The 21,096-nt window shown below is 39.6% G+C and overlaps 1 protein-coding gene across 2 annotated transcripts in view; it reads left to right on the forward strand.

Annotated features, from left to right (window-relative positions):
• The window catches only part of STAM2 (signal transducing adaptor molecule 2), a 62,863-nt gene that overhangs the window by 30,122 nt on the left and 11,645 nt on the right, over positions 1-21,096 (forward strand). Inside the window, exons 5-11 of one of the 2 annotated variants that reach the window (XM_051848617.3) lie at positions 114-260; positions 858-927; positions 1,439-1,625; positions 12,004-12,098; positions 15,056-15,138; positions 15,279-15,366; positions 17,976-18,030. In XM_051848617.3, the coding sequence (XP_051704577.3) occupies positions 114-260; positions 858-927; positions 1,439-1,625; positions 12,004-12,098; positions 15,056-15,138; positions 15,279-15,366; positions 17,976-18,030 (725 nt within the window). The remainder of the gene's footprint in view (positions 1-113; positions 261-857; positions 928-1,438; positions 1,626-12,003; positions 12,099-15,055; positions 15,139-15,278; positions 15,367-17,975; positions 18,031-21,096) is intronic. The other variant, XM_051848618.3, reaches the window with a different exon arrangement.

The raw sequence follows: 21,096 nt of genomic DNA on the forward strand, positions 1-21,096 counted from the left end.
TTTTGTTGATGTTCATTAAATTGTAGAGAATGTTGGTGGTAATTCTCTTTGTTAAATAAATTTAAAACTTATTTTAACAACTGATTTTAATTTTTTCCTTTTGTCTTTAAAAGGCTCACCCAAAAGTATGTGAAAAACTGAAATCTTTGATGGTAGAGTGGTCAGAAGAATTTCAAAAGGACCCTCAGTTTAGTCTTATATCTGCAACTATTAAATCTATGAAAGAAGAAGGAATTACTTTTCCTTTAGCAGGATCACAGGTGAGATTGATTCAGATTCATGGTTGGCCCTATACTATTTGGAAGGGGATATATCTTATGTAATAGCTGGGAAGGATATTTATTGATCATCATTTCCCACCTCTATTCATCAAGTACTTGAAAAACCACTGCCATCCAACTACTGTGAGTAGCAGAAGAATTTCAGCTGTATTCCTAGACCTGCAACTATTGTGTCTGTTCTATTGAGTGGTTATCATGCCTTCTGGCTGCACTTCTCGTAGCAACAGAGCACCTCTCCCTATGTAAGAGACCTGAGACAAGATGTGCATTCAGGAAAGAGTCATTTTGTTCATTCTATAAATACTTAAGTACCTCTGTTTGCCAAGTTCTTTGTCAGATACTTTGATCTGTGCTAAGTATAAGACATTGTGTCTGTCCTTTGTGAGTTTATAATATTTTCTTAAAAATTCTGTTTTATTTTAGTATTTGAAAACAGTAACTTAAAATTATCACAAGGAACTTTTAAATGAAACTCAGTTATATCAGTATTTTTAAAAATTAGCATCAGCAAGTAATTATAGAGCTTGTGTTTTCTTTGAAAGGATAGTTGTGATCATTTTACTCTTACATTTATAGACTTCCTCAGCTGCTGCCAAGAATGGTACGTCATCAGACAAAACCAGAGAAGATGAAGACATAGCTAAAGGTAAATGATCAAACACATTGATTTAATATTGCTAAAAATATTCTGGCCAGGGCTTTTTCTTGAAATAAAATTATAAAGTGATTGGGGTATACCCCATCTAAGAGTAGTAAGATCTGAAAAGTAGGAAAACAAATGATACAAGATGAATTTAATTCATTTTCCTTTCCAATAATGTCCTACCTTTGGGGAGATTACATTTCACCTTTTCTTTAATGCCAAAGTTATGAGTCAAGCACAAAAATATGTTCACGACTTGTCCTATATGGAAAGTTACCCATACTATAATGTCACAATCTGTTTGTTATAAAAATAATAGCTGCTGTATATGACAGACTGTGATAATGAGGAATGAGCAAAAACATTACTTTAAAAATATGGTTTCTCGTCCCTTCTCCCAAGAAGTTAACTGTTTAGCAGTTACTGGACAAATAAAATATTTACATTATGTATTCTTATTAAATATTGTCAGCAAATGTTTCTTTTTAATTTGCATTTTAATTTTTAAAACCAGCTATTGAATTATCATTGCAAGAGCAGAAGCAGCAACACACAGAGACAAAATCCTTGTATCCAGCTGCAGAAATTCAGTTAAATAATAAGGTTGCACGGAAAGTGAGAGCCTTATATGATTTTGAAGCCGTTGAGGACAATGAACTCACCTTTAAACATGGTGAAATCATTATTGTTTTGGATGACAGGTATGTTTTAAATCTTTATTTGTGGACTGAATATTCTGAAGTTTTTAGATATAATAACCATAATTTAAAATCCTGAATATCTAGTTCTTTGTTTTTTGGTGTATTTAAATAATGGAACCTGTTCATACTTTAATTATTTTTCTCTAAAATAAAGGTTAGATGGTGTGAATTTTCTTATGCTTTTGTTAAAGAGTCTTTTGTGTCTTCGATGAAAGATACATTAAATAATGTTGTTGACCCCAGTTCAGAAACAGATAAATATTTAGTCATCCTCATGCATTTACCTTGGCAGTTGTGTATTGCAGAATTACTAGCAGGAAAACTTTTTAAGAAAAAATAAGCTCTGTTAACCTTAATCAAAGCAGCAAAAGCTATGCCTGACTCCTCCTCAGTCCTTAGTCTGCTATTGTACTCTTCAGAATTTATTTATTACTTAAAGTTGTAATAGAAAAATAGATGAGTTTGATTTTGAACCTAATTCTATTCTTTATTTTTATCTTAAAATTTTGATAAAATTTAATAAGAATGAGGGCTGATATCTTGTTGTTATGAACAGGAAGTACAAATGTATTTGGCATCCATTATAAATAACTTTGTAAGGGAATACTGGTCTAGTATATTTTTTAATGGATAAATACATAATGGTTTTACCTTGCTACACTAAATTTTTATTGTGTGGTCCTTGTGGAGCAGACGAATATTATACCCACTGGGGCTAGTGCTAGGGCACTGGTCTCCTTTGAGGAGAGGAGCTCAGCTGGGTAGAATAAACCTCCCCTCTTATTTAAAAAAAAAAAGAGAGATTTTACCATGCCAAAGCTGGGTGTGTCACCTCAGACATACCCTTCACTCCAGAGAGCTAAACTTACACGCCCTCGCCACAACTTACACGACCTCTAGATATTCACTGAAAGCAGATACTCCACTAATCCACAGAGGCATAGTACAAAGATGAAACCTCCACAACGGGGGTGGGGTGGGATGGGGGGAGTATCTCCTTGGCAAACAATAAATGTACCAATTCAACAAACAAAAATAAAGAAGACAACGTGATGTCCCCAAAAGAACACAATATTTCAGTATTAGATTGTGAAGGTGATGAGATTGAAAAAATGCCAGAAATGGAAATTAAAAAATTGATCTTTTTTTTTTTTTTTTTTGACAGGCAGAGTGGACAGTGAGAGAGAGAGACAGAGAGAAAGGGCCCAAGGACTTGGGCCATCCTCCACTGCACTCCCGGGCCACAGCAGAGAGCTGGCCTGGAAGAGGGGCAACCGGGACAGAATCCAGCACCCCGACCAGAACTAGAACCTGGTGTGCTGGCGCCACAAGGTGGAGGATTAGCCTAGTGAGCCGCGGTGCCAGCAAAAAATTGATCTTAAGATTACATAGAAGTGGCTGGCGCCGCGGCTCACTAGGCTAATCCTCCGCCTTGCGGCGCCGGCACACCGGGTTCTAGTCCTGGTCGGGGCGCCAGATTCTGTCCCGGTTGCCCCTCTTCCAGGCCAGCTCTCTGTTGTGGGCAAGGAGTGCAGTGGAGGATGGCCCCAAGTGCTTGGGCCCTGCACCCCATGGGAGACTAGGATAAGTACCTGGCTCCTGCCATCGGATCAGTGCGGTCACCGGCCGCGGTGGCCATTGGAGGGTGAACCAACGGCAGAGGAAGACCTTTCTCTCTGTCTCTCTCTCTCCCTGTCCACTCTGCCTGTAAAAAAAAAAAAAAAAAAGATTACATAGAAGTAATCAGAAGCAAATTCATGAACTACTGAAATCCATACATGACATGAAATTTCTCTCACAAAATTGAGATCTTAAAGAGAAATCAAATTGTAGTGAAGAATTCAATAGAACAAATAAAAAATGCAGTGGAAAACCTAAACAACAGAATCAGTGAAGCAGAAGAAAGAATATCTGACCTAGAAGACAAAGCCCAGGAAATTATACAGTCAAACCAAAAACTAGAAAAAAAAAATTAGAAAACTATAAAACACTGTTGATTGTCTATAGGATATTACCAAATGACCCAACATATGAGTTCTAGGAGTTCCCAAAGGCGTGAAAGGATAGAAAGGATTAGAAGGCCTTTTAGTGAAATAATAACAAAAAATTTCCCTAATTTGGAGAAAGAAAGGGACATCCAAGTACAGAAAGCACACAGAAACCCCTAATAGACATGACCAGAAAAGATCTTTGCCATGACACATTGTAATCAAACTCTCCACAGTAAGACATAAAGAAGCAATTCTAAAATGTGCATTATAGAAATGCCAGATTAGTTTCAGAGGATCTCCAATTATACTTACAGCTGATTTTTCATCAGAAATCCCAAAGGCTAGAAGAGAATGGCGAGACATAGTACAAGTCTTAAGAGAAAAAAACCTGTCAACTCAGAATACTGTACCCTGCAAAGCTCTCATTTATGAATAAAGGTGAAATAAAGACCTTCCATAACAAATAGACATTGAAAGAATTTTCACCACCCTTCTAGCACTGCAGAAGATTCTTAAGGATGTGCTGCACACAGAAACACAGAAAAATGGTCATCAATACAAAAGAAAGTAAAGGAAGGAAATCTCCCAGTAGAAGTACAGAGGAAACCCAAAGTAAAAAAAAAAAAAAAAAAAAAGGAATATTTAAGGGAAAATGGCAGAGCGAAGTCATAACTTCTTAACAGACTCCTTGAATGTAAATGTCCTCAACTCTCCACTTAAGAGACACAGACTGGATGAGTGGACTAAAAAACAAAACTTATCTATTTGCTGCCTAAAAGAAATACATCTCACCAACAAAGATATACACAGGCTAAAAATGAAAGGATGGAAAAAGATATTCCATGCTAACAGAAACCAAACAAGAGCTGGTGTAGCCATCCTAATATCAGACAAAATAGACTTTAACACAAAAATTGGCAAAAGAGACAAAGAAGGGTACTATGTAATGATTAAGGCATCAACTGAACAGGAGATGTCACTGTTATAAAAGTATGTGGACCTGTGGCTGGTGCTGTGGCATAGTGGGTAAAGCTGCCACCTGCGGCGCCAGCATCCCATATGGGCGCCAGTTCTAGTCTGGGCTGCTCTTCTTCCAATCCAGCTCTCTGCTATTGCTTGGGAAAGCAGTGGAAGATATCCCAAGTCCTTGGACCACTGCACCTGCGTGAGAGACCCAGAGGCTTCTGGCTCCTGGCTTCGGATTGGTGCAGCTCCAGCCATTGCTGCCAATTGGGCAGAGAACCAGCAGATGGAAGACCTCTCTTTCTCTCCCTCTGCCTCAACTTCTTTCTCTGTGTAACTCTGACATTCAAATAAATAAATAAAAATTTAAAAAAAAAGTATATGTACCTAATTACAGAGCACCTGGCTATTTAAAATTAATGGTACGGGATCTAATGGAAGACATAGACCCAAATACAATAGTAATGGGAGACTTCAATACCCCACTTTCAGCAGTGGAGAGGTCAACCAGACGAAAAATCAGCAAGGAAGTAGCAGAATTAATCAACACTATAGTCCAAATCGATCTCTAACAGATATCTACAGAACTTCTCATCCTACAGTTGCAGAATACACATTCTTCTCAGCAGTGCATGGAACTTTCTCTAGGATTGACCACATACTAGGCCATAAAGCAATTCTCAGCAGATTCAAAAAAATCAAAATCATACCATGCATCTTCTCAGACCACAATGAAATGAAGCTGGAAATCAGCAACTCAGGAATCTCTAGAAGATATGCAAATACATGGAGACTGAACAACATGCTACTGAATGAACATTAGGTTATAGAATAAATCAAAAGAGAAATTAAAAATTTCTGGAAACAAAAAATAGCACAACATATCAAAACCCATGGGATATGTCAAAGGCAGTGTTAAGGGGAAAGCTTATACCAGTTGGTCCCTACATCAAGCAATTGGAAAAGTTCCAAATAAATGAGCTATCAATGCATCTCAAGGATGTAGAAAAACAACAGAAAGCAAACCCAACACTAGAAGGAGAAAGGAAATAATTAAAATTAGAGAAGAAATCAACAAAATTGAAACAAAAAAATACAAAAGATCAGCAAAAGGAAGAGCTGGTTGTTTGAAAAAAATAAACAAAATTGACGTACCATTAGCCCAAATAACAACAACAACAAAAAGTTGAAAGGAGACCCAAAATCAATAAAATGAGAGGTGAAAATGGAAATGTAACGACAGATACCACAGAAATAAAAAGAATCATCAGAAATTACTACAAAAAGCTGTATGCCAACAAACTGGAAAAACCTAGAAGTGGATAGATTCATGGACACATACAACCTACCTAAATTGAGCCATAAAAGACATAGAAAACATAAATTGACCCAAAAACACAACAGAAATTGAATTAGTAATAAAGAACATCTCCAACAAAGAAAAGCCCAGGACTGGATGGCTTCACTGCTGAATTTTACGAGACATTTAAAGTATTGCTAATTACAATTTCTCAAGTTACTCAAAACAATTGAAAAGCAGTGAGGGACCGGCGCTGTGGCGTAGTGGATAAAGATGCTGCCTGCAGTGCTGGCATTCCATATGGGTGCCAGTTTGAGTTCCGGCTGCTCCACTTCCAATCAAGCTCTTTGCTATGGCCTGGGAAAGCAGTGGAAGGTGACCCAAGTCCTTAGGCCCCTGCACCTGCATGGGAGACTCGGAAGAAGCTCCTGGTTCCTGGCTTTGGATCAGTGCAGCTCTGAATGTTCTGGCCAGTTGGGGAGTGAACCAGTGAATGGAAGACCTCTCTCTCTCTCTCTGCCTTTTCCTCTCTCTCTGTGTGACTGACTTAAAAATAAATAAACAAATCTTTAAAAGAAAAAAAAAAAGAAAAGGAGTGAATCCTCCCAAATTCTTTCTATAAAGCCAGCATCATGTTAATTCCTAAGCCTAAAAAAGATGCAACAGAGAAAGAGAACTACAGACCAATTTCCTTGATGAACATAAATGCAAAAATCCTCAACAAAATTCTAACCAATTGAATTCAACAACATATCAGGAAGATCATTCACCCCGTCCAGGTGGGATTTATCCTTGGTATGCAGGGATAAATGTGATATATCACATTAAGAAACTGAAGAACAGAAGCCAAATGATTATCTCAATAGATGCAGAGAAAGCATTTGATAAAATATAACACCCTTTCATAATGAAAACTCTAAGCAAATTGGGTATAGAAGGAACACTTCTCAACACAGTCAAGGCAATTTATGATAAACCCATGGCCAGCATCCTGTTGAATGGGGAAAAGTTGGAAGCATTCCCACTGAGATCTGGAACAAGACAAGGATGCCACTCTCACCGTGGGTATTTGATATCATCCTGGAAGATTCAGCCAGAGCCATTAGGCAAGAAAAAGAAATCAAAGGGATACAAATTAGGAAGGAGGAAGTCAAACTATTCCTGTTTGCAGATGGCATGATTCTATATATGGGGGACCCAAAACACTCCACCAAGAGACTGTTGGAGCTCATAGGAGAGTTTGGTAAAATAGCAAGGTATAAAGTCAATACACAAAAACTACAGCCTTTATATACACAGATAATGCCAAGAAAGAGATGAACTTCTAAGATCAGTCCCATTCACAATAGCTACCCAAAAAAGGCAAATACCTTGGAATAAATTTAATCAAGGATGTCAAAGATCTCTATGATGAAAATTACAAACATTAAAGAATGAAATAGAACAAGATACAAAAAAAGTGGAAAAATCTTCCATGTTCATGCATTGGAAGAATCAGTATCAAAATCAAAATGTCCATTCTTCCAAAAGCAATCTACAAATTCAATGCAATACTAATCAAAATGCCAAAGACATTCTTCTAAGATCTAGAAAAAATGATTCTGAAATTCATATGGAAACACAGAAGACCTTGAAAAACTAAAGCAAAGACAAAGCTGGAGGTATCGCAATACCAAATCAAGACATACTACAACACAGTTGTAATCAAAACAGCCTGGTACCATTATAAAGCCAGATGGATAGACCAGTGGAACAGAATAGAAATGCTAGAAATCAATCTAAGCATCTACAAACAACTTATATTTGACCAAGGAGTTAAAACTAATCCCTGGAGCAATGAGTCTCTTTAAATGGTGCTGGGAAAACTGGATTTCCACATGCAGAAATATGAAGCTGGACTCCTTCCTTACACTTTACACTACAATCTATTCTATATTAATTAAAGATCTAAATCTACAACCCAACACTGTCAAATTATTAGAGAACATTGGGGAAACCCTGCAAGACATTGGCGCAGGCAAAGAGTTATTGGAAAATACCCCAGATACGCAGGCAGTAAAGGAAAAATTAACAAATGGGATTATATCACATTGAGAACTTTCTGTACTGCAAAAGAAACACTCAGGCAATTGAAGAGGCAATTGACAGAATGGGAGAAATTATTTGCAAGCTATGCAATTGATAAAAGATTAATAACCAGACTATACAAAGAGATCAAGAAACTCTACAGCAACAAAACAAACAACCCAATTAAGAGATGGTCCAAGATCTTAAACAGGCATTTTTCAAAAGAGGAAATCCAAATGACCAACAGACACATGAAAAATGTTCAGGATCATTAGCTGTAAGGGAAATGCAAATCAAAACCACTATGAAGTTTCACCTCACCCCAGTTAGAATGGCTTACCTACAGAAATCAACTAACAGCAAATGCTGGGGAGGATGTTGCACAAAAGGCACACTAATCCACTGTTGGTGAGAATGCAAACTGGTAAAACTACTATGGTAGACAGTTTGGAGATTGCTCAGAAACCTGAATATAGCCCTACCATATGACCCAGCCATCCCACACCTGGGAATTTACAATGGGAAATGAAATCAATAAATAAAAGAGTTATCTGTACCCGCATGTTTACTATAGCTCAACTCACAATAGCTAAGACATGGAATCAACCTAAGTGCCCATCAACCAAAGACCGGATAAAGAAATTATGAGATATTTACACTATGGAATACTACATATAGCAGTTTAAAAAAAATGAAATCTAGTCATTTGCAACAAATTGGATGAATCTGGAAATCGTCATACTTAGTGAAATAAGCCAGTACCAAAGGGACAAATACCATATGTTCTCCCTGCTCTGTGAGAACTAACAGGGTACCTAAAATGTAATCTGTAGAAATGAAATTGACACTTTGGGAAGGGATGACTTGAGCGGGCCTTGTTGTGACTTTCGAGGAACAGTTATGTGGGGTTTTTTTTTTCCTCTTCATACTCTTTGTTGAACTCTTAACATAGAGTTAATCATATGTGTATAAAGTCAATTGAGGACAAATCTCATTAAAAAATAAGAGTGGGAGGATGAAGTTTCTAACTGTAATGCTGTATAGTTCTGCATACATTCCCACAGACTTCTCAGGGTACAGTTTAAAAACTTGCCATGGATCCCCAAATTCCATTAAGCTGGGTGATAAAAATGCCATCTTAACTGTTAAAGTGATCATATTAAGTGTTAAAGTGAATATATAGATAGGATTCAGTGTTAAAATGGTCATATAAATAGGATCAAGTATCTGGTAATAATAATAGAATTAAAAAGGAGAGAATATTTCAACATGGGAACTAGGCCACACAGCAGACTCACAGGATGACAATTGCTTTAAGTAGCACTCTGACCTCAGAATCAGCCCTTAAGGCATCCTGGTCTTGCTGAAAAGCCCAGGAGAGCATATCAAGCATGGAAAGCCAAGATGTTGCAGCAAAACATGTTCTAAATGAGGGATCTCTGTGAATGAGACCCCAGTGGAAAGAAGAGGCCATCAAAGAAGGATGTACTTTTCTCTGAAGGGAGGAGATACTTCTACTTTGCTTATGGCCTTGTCTAAATACTGACAGATATTATGGATCGAAAAGGCTTCCTTGGCCTAGGCAGCTCATGTCAAGAGCCTCAGGTGGTCACTGACATCATACATAAGAGTATTAATGGTTAAAGTAACAACAGAAGTCACGATGCAATAACTTCCCATGCAGGAAATGAATGTCCTCAATGAGTCCTCAATGAGCTGTATCTGTCCTCAGTGAGTTGTATTATGAGAGTTAACTTTGAAACTTGTTCTCAAACAGTTGTGTGTGTGTCTGTGTGTGTGCACGTGCAAATTATTGAAATCTTTACTTAGTATAGAGTTGGTCTTCTGTGTACAAAGTTAATTGAGAATGAATCTTAATGGTGAATGGGACTGGGAAGGAGAGAGGGAGGAAGAAGAGGGGCGGGAGTGTGGGTGGGAGGGTGGGTATGGTGGGAAGATTAAGTATATTCCTAAAGTTATACCTATGAAATTTGTATTCATTAAATAAAAGGTTTCTTTGGAGAAAAATAAAAATGAAGTGATATAGTTAGTCTAGAAAGTGATTATTCATTATTGTTTCTTCGTTTTGTAATTTGAGAGACAGAGAACTACCATTTGCCCATTTGCTCGTCAGATGGCCTCAACAGTCTCCTGCCAGGCCAAGCACCAAATCTGGGAACTGGAAATTCAATTTAGGTTTCCTACATGGGTGACAACAACCTGGTCACTTGAGCCATCACCACTGCTTCTTAAGGTCTACATGAATGGGAAATTCAAACCAGATGCAGCTGTATGTGAACCCCAGGCACTCTAATATGGGATATGGACACCTTAACTGGCATCTTCATCACTAGGCCAAATGCCTGTGCCTGATTATTTTTTTAAAGATTTATTTATTTATTTGAAATGCAGAGTTACAGAGAGGCAGAGAGAGAGAGAAAGAGAAGAGTCTTCCATTTGCTCGTTTACCCCCCAAAAGGTGACAATGCCTGGAGCTGCTCCAATCCAGAGCCAGGAGCTTCATCTGGGTTTCCCATGCCAGTGTAGGGGCCCAAGAACTTGGGCCATCCTCTACTGTTTTCCAAGGCCATAGCAGAGAGCTGGATTGGAAGTGGAGCAAGGAATTGAAACAGTGCCCATGTGGAATGTTGGCACTGCAGTTGGTGGCTTTACCCACTACACCACAGCACCAGCCCCCCTGGTTATTTTTATATTGCTGTGGAGTTAAAGTACAAAAGAAAATTTTCATAAACAGGACATAAAATTCCTTGAAAATACATCATTCTTGAATCTGAATGTAAGAAACACTGAACTGAGGTGTTCATTTCGTGTAGCAGTTAAGACACTATTTAGGACACACACATCTCTCATCAGAGCGTTTGGGTTTGAGTCTCAGATCTACTCTAATCCAATTTCCTGCAGATGCACATCTGGGAAGTTGCAGGTGATGGCTCAAGTAGTTGGGTCCCTGCCACTCTAGTGGGATACCTGAATTGCGTTCTCAGGCTCCTGGCTTTGGCCTGAGTCAGCCAGTGGTGGGCATTTGGGGAATCAATCAGGGATAAGAGATGGCTCTTATATCTGTCCCTCTTTCTTTGTGCCTTTCAAATAAATAAAAATACATTTTTTTTAGGAAGGTTAACAAAAACCCCACTGAGCTGCCTTCTGTTTGCTGATTTACTACCCAGTTGCCTACAAAAGCCAAGGCTGGGCCATTCTGAAGCTGGGAACACGAAACTCAATCCATGTCTCACACATGGGTGGCAACAACTTGAGCTGTCACCTTCTGCCTTCCAAAGCACTCATAGCAGGAAGCTGTAATCTGAGATAGAGCCTGGATTCAAACATAGGTGCTCCAATATGAGATATGAGAATCCCAGGTGCACCCTAGCTACTTGATGAACCACTCATCCTGGATGTTTCTTTTAATGTTTATTTGAGTAGCAGAGAGAGACAAATTGTTGTGTTATGCCCTCAAATCTTAGGGTGATAGTTACCCCAGTCTTCTTAATGAAAGAGGCGTTTAGGCAGCAACCTAAATGACCTTGTATACAGAAATAAATGAAGTGTGGCATATTCATATGGTAGTACTTAAAAGGGACAAATAAGATCTGCAAGTATAAATAAAATTTAAAAGATCTATAAGTATTAACATCTATATATGTTAGTATATAGTGATGGCTATACAGATACATACAAAAGGAGAAAAAAATAGACTCTCAAAAAGGCTGCATACCAGATTTCTGGTAGGTGTGTGGGAAGATGGGTGTGGGATTGAGACTTGAGATAACGATAAAGACAATTTTAGTGTTAACTATGTTTTACCTCTCTTTAAAGACCAAAATCAAATAATACCAATTTTTATTTGTGCTAAATTTAGATATAAGCCTATGGATGTTTGTTTTATTTGTACTTTAAAATATCTTTTATTAAATTTAGGAAGAAAAACCTTGAACTATAGCTGTACATTAGGCTAAAGTTTTTATTTTAATTCCTCTCAACACTAATATGCTAAAATACAGAGCAACAAATGATGTTATTTGCACTATAATTTCAGTGATGCCAATTGGTGGAGAGGAGAAAATCACAGAGGAATAGGACTCTTTCCATCTAATTTTGTCACATCTAATTTAAACATAGAATCTGAGGCAGGTAAGTGAAATCTTAAAGAAGGTTAAATCTGTTAGTTTTTTTTCACTTGAATTTTATGGTTGTTCTGAATATTAAGTCGATTGACATTTAACTTTTATGTTAAAGAACTTAATGGGATTAATTGATCTCATGTCAGTCCCAGAACCATTTTCTTATATTTTAAATCCTTTGAGAGTTGAGTCAGCAGATTAAACTGCTTCCTGAAATGCTGGCATCCCGTAACTGAGTGCCCATTGGGGTCCCACCTGTTCTACTAATGTGCCTGGAAAGGCAACAACGGATGTCCCAATTACTTCAGCCCCTGCTACCCATGTGGGAGACCCAGATGGAGTTCCTGGCTCCTGGCTTTGATTTGGCCCAGCTCTAGCTGTTGCTGCCATTTAGGGAGTGAACCAGTGGGTGGAAGATCTCATTCTCTCTGTTTCTTCCTTTCTCTGTGTCTCTCTACCTTTCAAATAAATAAAATAAAACTGGGGCCAAAGTTGTGGCCTAGCCAGTAAAGCCTCTGCCTGCAATGCTGACATCCCTTATGGATGCTGGTTCCTGTCCTGGCTGCTCCACTTCAATCCAGCTCACTGTTAATGGCCTGAGAAAAGCAATAGAAGATGGCCCAAGTACTTGGGCCCCTGCCACTCATGTGGGAGACCTATAGATGAAGCTCCTGGCTTCAGCCTGATCCGGTGTTGTCGATTGTAGCTATCTGGGGAATTACCCAACGATGGAAGATCCTTCTACCTCTCTCTCTCTGAAAATAAATGAATAAATTATTTTAGGAAAACCTAAGAAAAAGTTCTTTGGTAGTTAATATACATAGTTAATTATTGGGTGTGAAACTATCCGTGACCATGTCAATGTGTAAATCAACAAATATAGGAGCCAGTTTGTGTGTCCTGTATGAAGAATGTTTTTATCCATCACTGAACTACAGTTATACCAGGAAGTGCCAAGTGTGATTATGGGGATTAGGAGTAACTCTGATTTTTAGTTTCTTCACCTTGATCTTGATCCTAGAGAACTTTAGACATAATAAAGTAATATAATCGAGACTGGTTTCTGGTTCAGTTCTTCTGAACTCAGTTCTGCAGCCTCAGATAGTTCCCTTCAGCTACTGTCACCCCTGCTGAGAAAGCAGGCAGGGAACTGAGGATCTGAGTGAAAAGGACTATTTTGCAGTAAAACCAGTGTTAATGCTTATCCAAAGTTAATGGCATTCACTAATGGCATTATGCTAAGTCCTTTGCAGTGTTTCATTTAATTCTCACAATTCTATGAGATAGGTATTTTTGTTACCTTGTTTTATAAACAAGGAAACTGAGGCTGAAGAATTAGGTATCTAATAAGTGACAGCCAGAATTCTTAAGTCAGACAAGCTGACATTAGAATGTACTTAGAAGTACTCACTGAGATATCCGTCAGTGCTAATCCATATCAGTTCTAGAGAAAGACCTTAAAATGAAAGCTCAATACATCATATGTAATACTGTCTTTCCATGCTTAGAGAAAAATTATATTGTGTGAGGGGAATACTCATTTCAATGTTGAGCTCTTTTGCCACTGTTTTTACTTTTAATTTTTTTTAGTCTGATTCTTAGTATTTAGGAATATTGAAGACCACTTCCCCCTCTTTTTAAAGATTGATTGATTGATTGATTGATTTGGAAAGCAGAGTTAGAGATCTCCCATCTACTGATTCTCTCCCTGAATGGCCACGGTATCCAAGGTTGGGCCAGGCTAAAACCAGCAATTCCATCTGAGTCTCCCATGTGAATGACAGGACCCTAAGCACTCGGGCCATCTTCTGCTCTCCCAGGCACCTTAGTAGGGAGCTCAATTGGAAGTAGAACATCCAGGACTTAAACTGGCACCCATATGGGATGCTGGCATGATTCTGTGCTTTCATTGTATTCTTGTGTTATGCTGAACCCTATTCTTTATGATATAATTGAAAGTTAAACATATATTTGAAATAAAGTGACTAACTGTTGGTACTTAAAAATTCTTCATTTTACATAGATTTTTATTATAATTTGACTTTTATCTTAGTTTACTTTATTGAAATATAGTACATTCTAGAACTACTCCAGGGTACATTTAGTTTTCTTGGTATGTATATTTGTAAATTATTATTCAACTTTTTCTTTATGGAAAACTTTCTGATTTTGTATTGCCTTAACTACTATCAAGGTTAGGTTAAAATCAGACCTATTATTTTTGCTCATATAGGGAATTCTGTTTATTTTCATTTTTATTTACTTTTATTTCTTTGAAAGAGAATGAAGGAAACAAACAAGCAAAAATATTTCATTCACTGGTTCACCCTCTGAATGTTCACAATAGCCTGGAATTCAGTCCAGGTTTCCCACATGGGTGACAGGGATCCAGTTACTTGATCCATCACCTGCAGCCTCCCAGAATGTGTGTTAACAGGAAGCTGGAATAGGAAATGGACATGGTACTTGAACCCAGGCATCTCCAAAATGGGATGCTGGTGTTGCAGGTGGCACCTGAACTGCAGTGCCAAGTGCCTGTCTCTACAGTCAGAAACTCATGGATCCAGCTCTGAAAATAGTAAATGCCAATCTACCCTCTTGTATATTTATTCACACTCAATTGGTAACACTCAACTTCAGGTAGTGACAGCTCCCAATATTGTCAGGTTGTCCTGCTAGAATGTAAGCTTCATGAAGGCAGGGCTTCTTGTCTGTTGTTTTCACTAGTGTATGTATAAATGCCTAGATTGATACCTAGAAGATTGTACTAAATACTACTAAATTGCTACATAAATACTTTTGACATGAATGAATGAACATATGTAATAACATAATACTGTTGATGATATATGACTAATTAAAGTGTTTTTATTTTTTTCTAATGGATAATCATAGACCACTTAAAATTTAATGACCGAATTATAAAAGTAAATGCTGAGGAACTTAAAGTTTACTTTGCTTCCATAGCAGCTGTGGACAAATTGAATGTAATTGATGATGATGTGGAGGAAATTAAGAAATCAGAGCCTGAGCCTGTTTATATAGATGAGGTAGAGTCCTTCTTTTTTTTAATAGTTAAATTATCAAGAGTTAAAATATATTATCCTTGATAATGCTTGGAAAGAATAATTTTATATTCACCAAAGTTAAAACTCTTTTGACGTTAAAGTGTCTTCTGTTACATTTTTAGGATAAGATGGATAGAGCACTGCGGGTACTCCAGAGTATAGATCCGACAGACTCAAGACCTGACTCCCAAGACCTCTTGGACTTAGAAGGTACATAGTGAATATTAGAGATTACTTGATTTCTTCTTATTTTTATTTTTTGGCCTGGTGCTTACTTCTAGAGGTTAAAAATCCTTGGTGAAGAATAGAACAGTACAGTGGAATAGCAAAACCATCATTTGGAAGATGTCATAATTGCATGTCATTTTCAACAAGGAAGTCTTGGGGCCAGAGTTGCAGCGTAGCAGGTTAAGCAATTGCTTTGTGTGATGCCTGCATCCCCTATGAGTGCTGGTTCGAGACCTGGCTGTTCTATTTCCCATTCAGCTCCCTGTTGATGCTCCTAAGAAAGCAGCTTAAAATGGCCCAAGTGATTGGACCCCTGCACCCACATGGGAGACCCAGAAGATGCTCTGGGTTCCTAGCTTCGGCCCCTCCCTCCCTGGGTGTGTGGCCATTTGGAGAGTGAGCCAGTGGATGGAAGATCTCTCTCTCTCTCTCTTTCTGTCTCTCCTCCTCTCTCTGTAACACTGCCTTTCTTCCTTCTAATTTTTTTTAAGATGTGTTTATTTATTTGAAAGAGTTAACAGAGAGAGAAGGAAAGGCAGAGAGAGAGAGAGGGCGGGCTTCATCCGCTGGTTCACGCCTCAGTTGGCAGCAATGGCTGGAACTGTGCAGATCCGAAGCCAGGAGCCAAGAGCTTCTTCCAGGTCTCCCATGCGGGTACAGGAGTCCAAGGCCTTGGGCCATCTTCTGTGGCTTTCACAGGCCATAGCACAGAGCTGGATTGGAAGTAGAGCAGCTGGGACTGGAACCAGCGCCCATATGGGATGCTGCCACTTCAGGCTGTGGTTTTACCCACTACACCACAGCACTGGACCCAACACTGCCTTTCAAGTAAATGAAAAATAAATCTTAGGGGGCTGGCACTCCAGTTGAGACCAGCTGCTCCACTTCTGATCTAGCTCCCTAATAATGCACCCTGGAAAGCAGGGGAAGATGGCCCAAGTACTTATCCCCTGCACCCATGTGGAAGACCTGGAAGAAGCTTGGGGTTCCTGGCTTCAGACCAGCCCAGCTTCAGCTGTTGTGGCCATTTTGGGGAGTGAACCAGCAGATGGAAGATTCCCGCTGTCCCTCCTTCTCTGTCTCTCTAACTCCGCCATCGGATCAGCGTGGTGCGCCGGCCGCGGCGGCCATTGGGGGGTGAACCAACGGCAAAGGAAGACCTTTCTCTCTGTCTCTCTCTCTCGCTGTCCACTCTGCCTGTCCAAAAAAAAAAAAAAGAAAAGAAAAGAAAAAAAAATGAATTATTTGTATTTCTGTAAGCCCACTAGGGAAACTGGATGAAGAGATTTGAGGTCCAAAAAGGGCAGTATTGGAAATAACAGCATGCAAAGTTAATTGGATTGAAATTTTAAAGATCGAAATTATGTGGCAGGGGCTATGGCGAAGCCAGTTGGAGTCCTGGCTGCTCCACTTCCAATCCAGTTCCCTGCTAATGCATCTCAAAAAGCAGTGGAAGATGGCCTAAGTCCTTGGGCCCCTGCATCCACATGGGAGACCTGGAATAAGTTCCTAGTTCCTGGCTTTGGATATGCCCATCTCTAGCTGTTACAGCCATTGGGGAGTGAACCAACGGATGGAAGATTCTCTCTCTAACTCTGCCTTTGAAATAAATAAATCTTAAAAAAAAAAAAAAAAAAGCCCAAATTATATGTGACCAAGGTTAACTTTGTTATGTAGCTGTTTGATACATGCTGATGTGTCTTGGAAATTTGGAGCAATTAAATGTTTTTGTGCTTTTTAAAAAATTTCCTTGTGATAAAAATGTGGTAAATGGATAAATCTTAGATCTTTATAAAAGATTCTGGTTCCAGATGTAGCATTTTATGCTTCTTATTATATCTCTGTTTATATATGGAAATACATAAAATATGTAATTTTTAAATATCTTAAATGAAAAATGTTTTTATCTAATCTGTACTTGGTCACATGTGTCAACTTTATTTAGCTAATAATAGTTTCACGGATACTTTTAAGACTTGGAGATAACTCTTGGCTGGCGCCGTGGCTCACTTGGCTAATCCTCCGCCTGCGGCGCCAACACCCCGGGTTCTAGTCCCGGTTGGGGCGCCAGAATCTGTCCCGGTTGCTCCTCTTCCAGTCCAGCTCTCTGCTATGGCCCGGGAAGGCAGTGGAGGATGGCCCAAGTGCTTGGGCCCTGCACCCACATGGGAGACCAAGAGGAAGCACCTGGCTCCTGGCTTCAGATCGCCACAGCGTGCCAGCCATAGTGGCCATTTGGGGGATGAACCAACGGAAAGGAAGACCTTTACCTTTCTCTCTCTCTCTCACTGTCTAAATCTGCCTGTCAAAAAAAAAAAAAAAGACTTGGGGATAACTCTGAATGTTTAAGTCTGTAAACTTAATATAATTCCAAGAAAATAAAGAGATTTGTATTTTAATTTTGATCTTGCCTTTGGTCCTATAATAGTAATATTTGGTTAGCAATGGTGCTGTATAATTCTTTCTGTAGGATGAACTTAATTATTTGTGTATTGTACATGGTGCTGCATATTAGTGCTCTTTTAAAAATTGTTGAGATTGGTTTAAACTGGATTAAGTTCCCAGGTTTGTAAGTCTTTTTGTATTCACAGATACCTGCCAGCAGATGGGTCCAATGATAGATGAAAAACTTGAAGAAATTGATAGGTGAGTTTTTTTAATGTAAAGAATAAAAAGTCTGGATTTCATAGCTTTACTTGTTTTGGAGAAACTTCAAACTAATGGATTTTTTTCTGGAACTGTACACTGTGTTGAAATTGTTTTTCAGTTTCACAGACTCTTGGGAACTCATAGCACAACTCTGCTTTAATTTTGCCTGTGTGACACAATAGTGTACTTAAAAATATGAACTCTTGCTCTTATGTGCCAGTCTTTTTCTTACTTAAGTTGGAAATGAGGGGATAATGACTAATGAGGAATAAAATGAATAGAGAACAAAATGAATACTGGAATCTTAGATAAGCATTGACTTATTATGCCTTGAGAAGTAGCATTTATAAAAATTTCCTTGAAATTCCCCTAATTTGTGAAGCTAAATCTTGTGCAACACAATTTCTCTTCTTGTATTTCCTTGTATTTCTGTGTTTCAGTTGCTTTTAATTTCATCCTACTTAGTTTTACTATTCTTTAGCGCTAACAGCAGCACTGAAAGATAGAAGACTATCAGAGTTCTGAGCTTTTAACTTAGTTCTGCCCTTTCTCATATTCCTCCGAGCTATCTGGAGTGAGAGGGAAAAGCCCTAGTGAATGGAATACAAGAGATAAGGCCTTAATATTCTATTATCACCCCTTTCTATCTTTATTTAGTGAACCACTACGTAAGCAGCACAAGAAAGGGATTAGAGAGGACCAAGGTGGTCAAGAGAACAGGAAGTACTCTACCTTTTTTCTTGCTGTGCCAGAAACGTGCTGTAGCAACAAGACTCTCTAGCCACTGAAATTTTGTAATTTTTATTGCACAAGACAATTTTTATAAATTACTTGTGTTTTGTATGGAAATGAAAAATCTCTGTGGCAATTAATGAAGTGATGGTGGTAGTTTCATCAATTTTTCTAACAGGGATAGGGAATGTCTGGCCCACTGGCTGTATAGGCCTGTGAAATCATTTGATGTGGCCCTTCCAAGGCAACCACAGCAGGACTCAAAATCCAGTAAATCTGTATCAGGCTAAGTTCCAAGTTGATAATTTTGTATGGCCTGTGAATGATGTTATAAATATCCAAATGGCCCTTAGCAGAAAAATGGTTCCCTACCCCTGTTTTGGAGAAAGCATTAAATATCTACTTAGAAATCTGCTACTTTGTTTCAATGCAGGGATAATAGTTGATGAATAATCAAAAGATTTTTAAAAAATGGTCAGCATTTCCATAGGTATAGCTGGGAGGATAATTATAAAATTTTCTGGAGCCAAAAAATATTCCATATTCTTTTTTTTCTTTTTAAAGATTTCTGTATTTAAAAGAGTTACACAGAGAGATGAGAGGCAGAGAGATAGAGGTCTTCCATCCGATGGTTCACTCCCCAGTTGGCCACAACGGCTGGAGCTGTGCTGATCCGAAGCCAGGAGCTTCTTCTGGGTCTCCCACACGGATTCAGGGTACCAAGGACTTGGGCCATCTTCTACTGCTTCCAGGCCATAGCAGAGAGCTGGATCAGAAGTAGAGCAGCCAGGTCTTGAACCAGCGCCTAAATGGGATGCCGGCACTGCAGGCAGCAGCTTTACCCACTATGCCACAGTGCCAGCCCCTCCATATCCTATAACTTAGCGATTTCAAGCCCATTCTAATTATATAAAGATATATGCAAAGTTAACTCTAAGAATATTCATCACAGTGTTATTTTTGATAATACAATTGGTGATAGCTAAAATGTATGAGTTTTTTTAAAAGATTTATTTATTTACTTAAAAGAGTTACACAAAGAGAGGAGGAGAGGCAGAGAAGAGGAAAGGGAGAGAGGTCTTCCATCCACTGGTTCACTCCCCAGTTGGCCGCAGCGGCCGGAGCTGCCCCAATTCGAAGCCAGGAGCGTCGTCCAGGTCTCCCACGCGGGTGCAGGGACCCAAGGACTTGGGCCATCTTCTAGTGCTTTACCAGGCCACAGCAGAAAGCTGGATCAGAAGAGGAGCAGCAGAGGGGGATGCTGGCACTGCAGGCAGCGTCCTTACCTGCTATGCCACAGTGCTGGCCCCCATGAGATTGTTTTAAAAATTAAACATAGAAACCGGCACTGTGGTGCAGTAGGTAAATCCTCTGCCTGTGGCGCCAGCATCCCGTATGGGCACTGGTTCTAGTCTTGGCTGTTCCACTTCCAGTCCAGCTCTCTGCTATGGCCTGGGAAAGCAGTGAAAGATGGCCCAAGTCCATGGGCCCCTGCACCCATGTGGGAGACCTGGAAGAAGCTCCTAGCTCTTGGGTTCAGATTGGTTCAGCTCCCACTGTGGGGAGCAACCCGGATTGGACTGAGTTACTGGAATTAAGACTTATTCTATGCATCTGCTCTCCCACAATATGGCGCTGGGAGAGGAGGCAACAGCTTCTACCCAGCTGCCTCTCACCAACTTGACAAGCTGCAGGACCTGCTCCTGATTGGAGGAGAGCAGCGTACTCGGCGTGTGGGCAGCCGAGTTAGGATTGGTGGAAGAGGACTATAAAGGAGGAGAGAGACGGCGTGCACCAGGAACATCTAAGAGAAACATCTGAGGGAACACCTGTGCAGCCCCCGAGAGAGCCGGCCGGCGGTGTGCCACTCCCCCGCGGAAGTGGGGAATGTGGCAGGGGGAACCGCCCTTCCACGGAGGTGGAAGGACCAGCAGCCAACCCGGGAAGGACCAGCAGCCAACCCGGGAAGGACCAGCAGCAAACCCGGGGAGGGCTGAGCAGACGAAAGAACAGCGCAGGGTCCTGTGTTGCTCCTCCACGAAGACGGGGAGCGACATAATGGTGCCGTGACTCGGATATGAAGCCTAGGCAGGGTTTAGTGTCGTTCCTCCACGAAGAGGGGGAGCGACATCCCACCATTGCAGCCATTTGGGGAGTAAACCAGAGGATGGAAGACCTTTCTCTCTGTCTCTCCCTCTCACTGTCTGTAACTCTACCTCTCAAATAAATTTTAAAAATCTTTTAAAAAAATCCGCAGTAAATAATTGGTAGCTTTTAAAAAAAATACACATTCTACAATGAAAAATCATATCTGTTGATATGGAGAGAAGT

Source organism: Oryctolagus cuniculus, chromosome 3 (assembly GCF_051225735.1).
Source record: "Oryctolagus cuniculus isolate XC-2025 breed Fujian yellow rabbit chromosome 3, ASM5122573v1, whole genome shotgun sequence".
NCBI lineage: Eukaryota > Metazoa > Chordata > Mammalia > Lagomorpha > Leporidae > Oryctolagus > Oryctolagus cuniculus.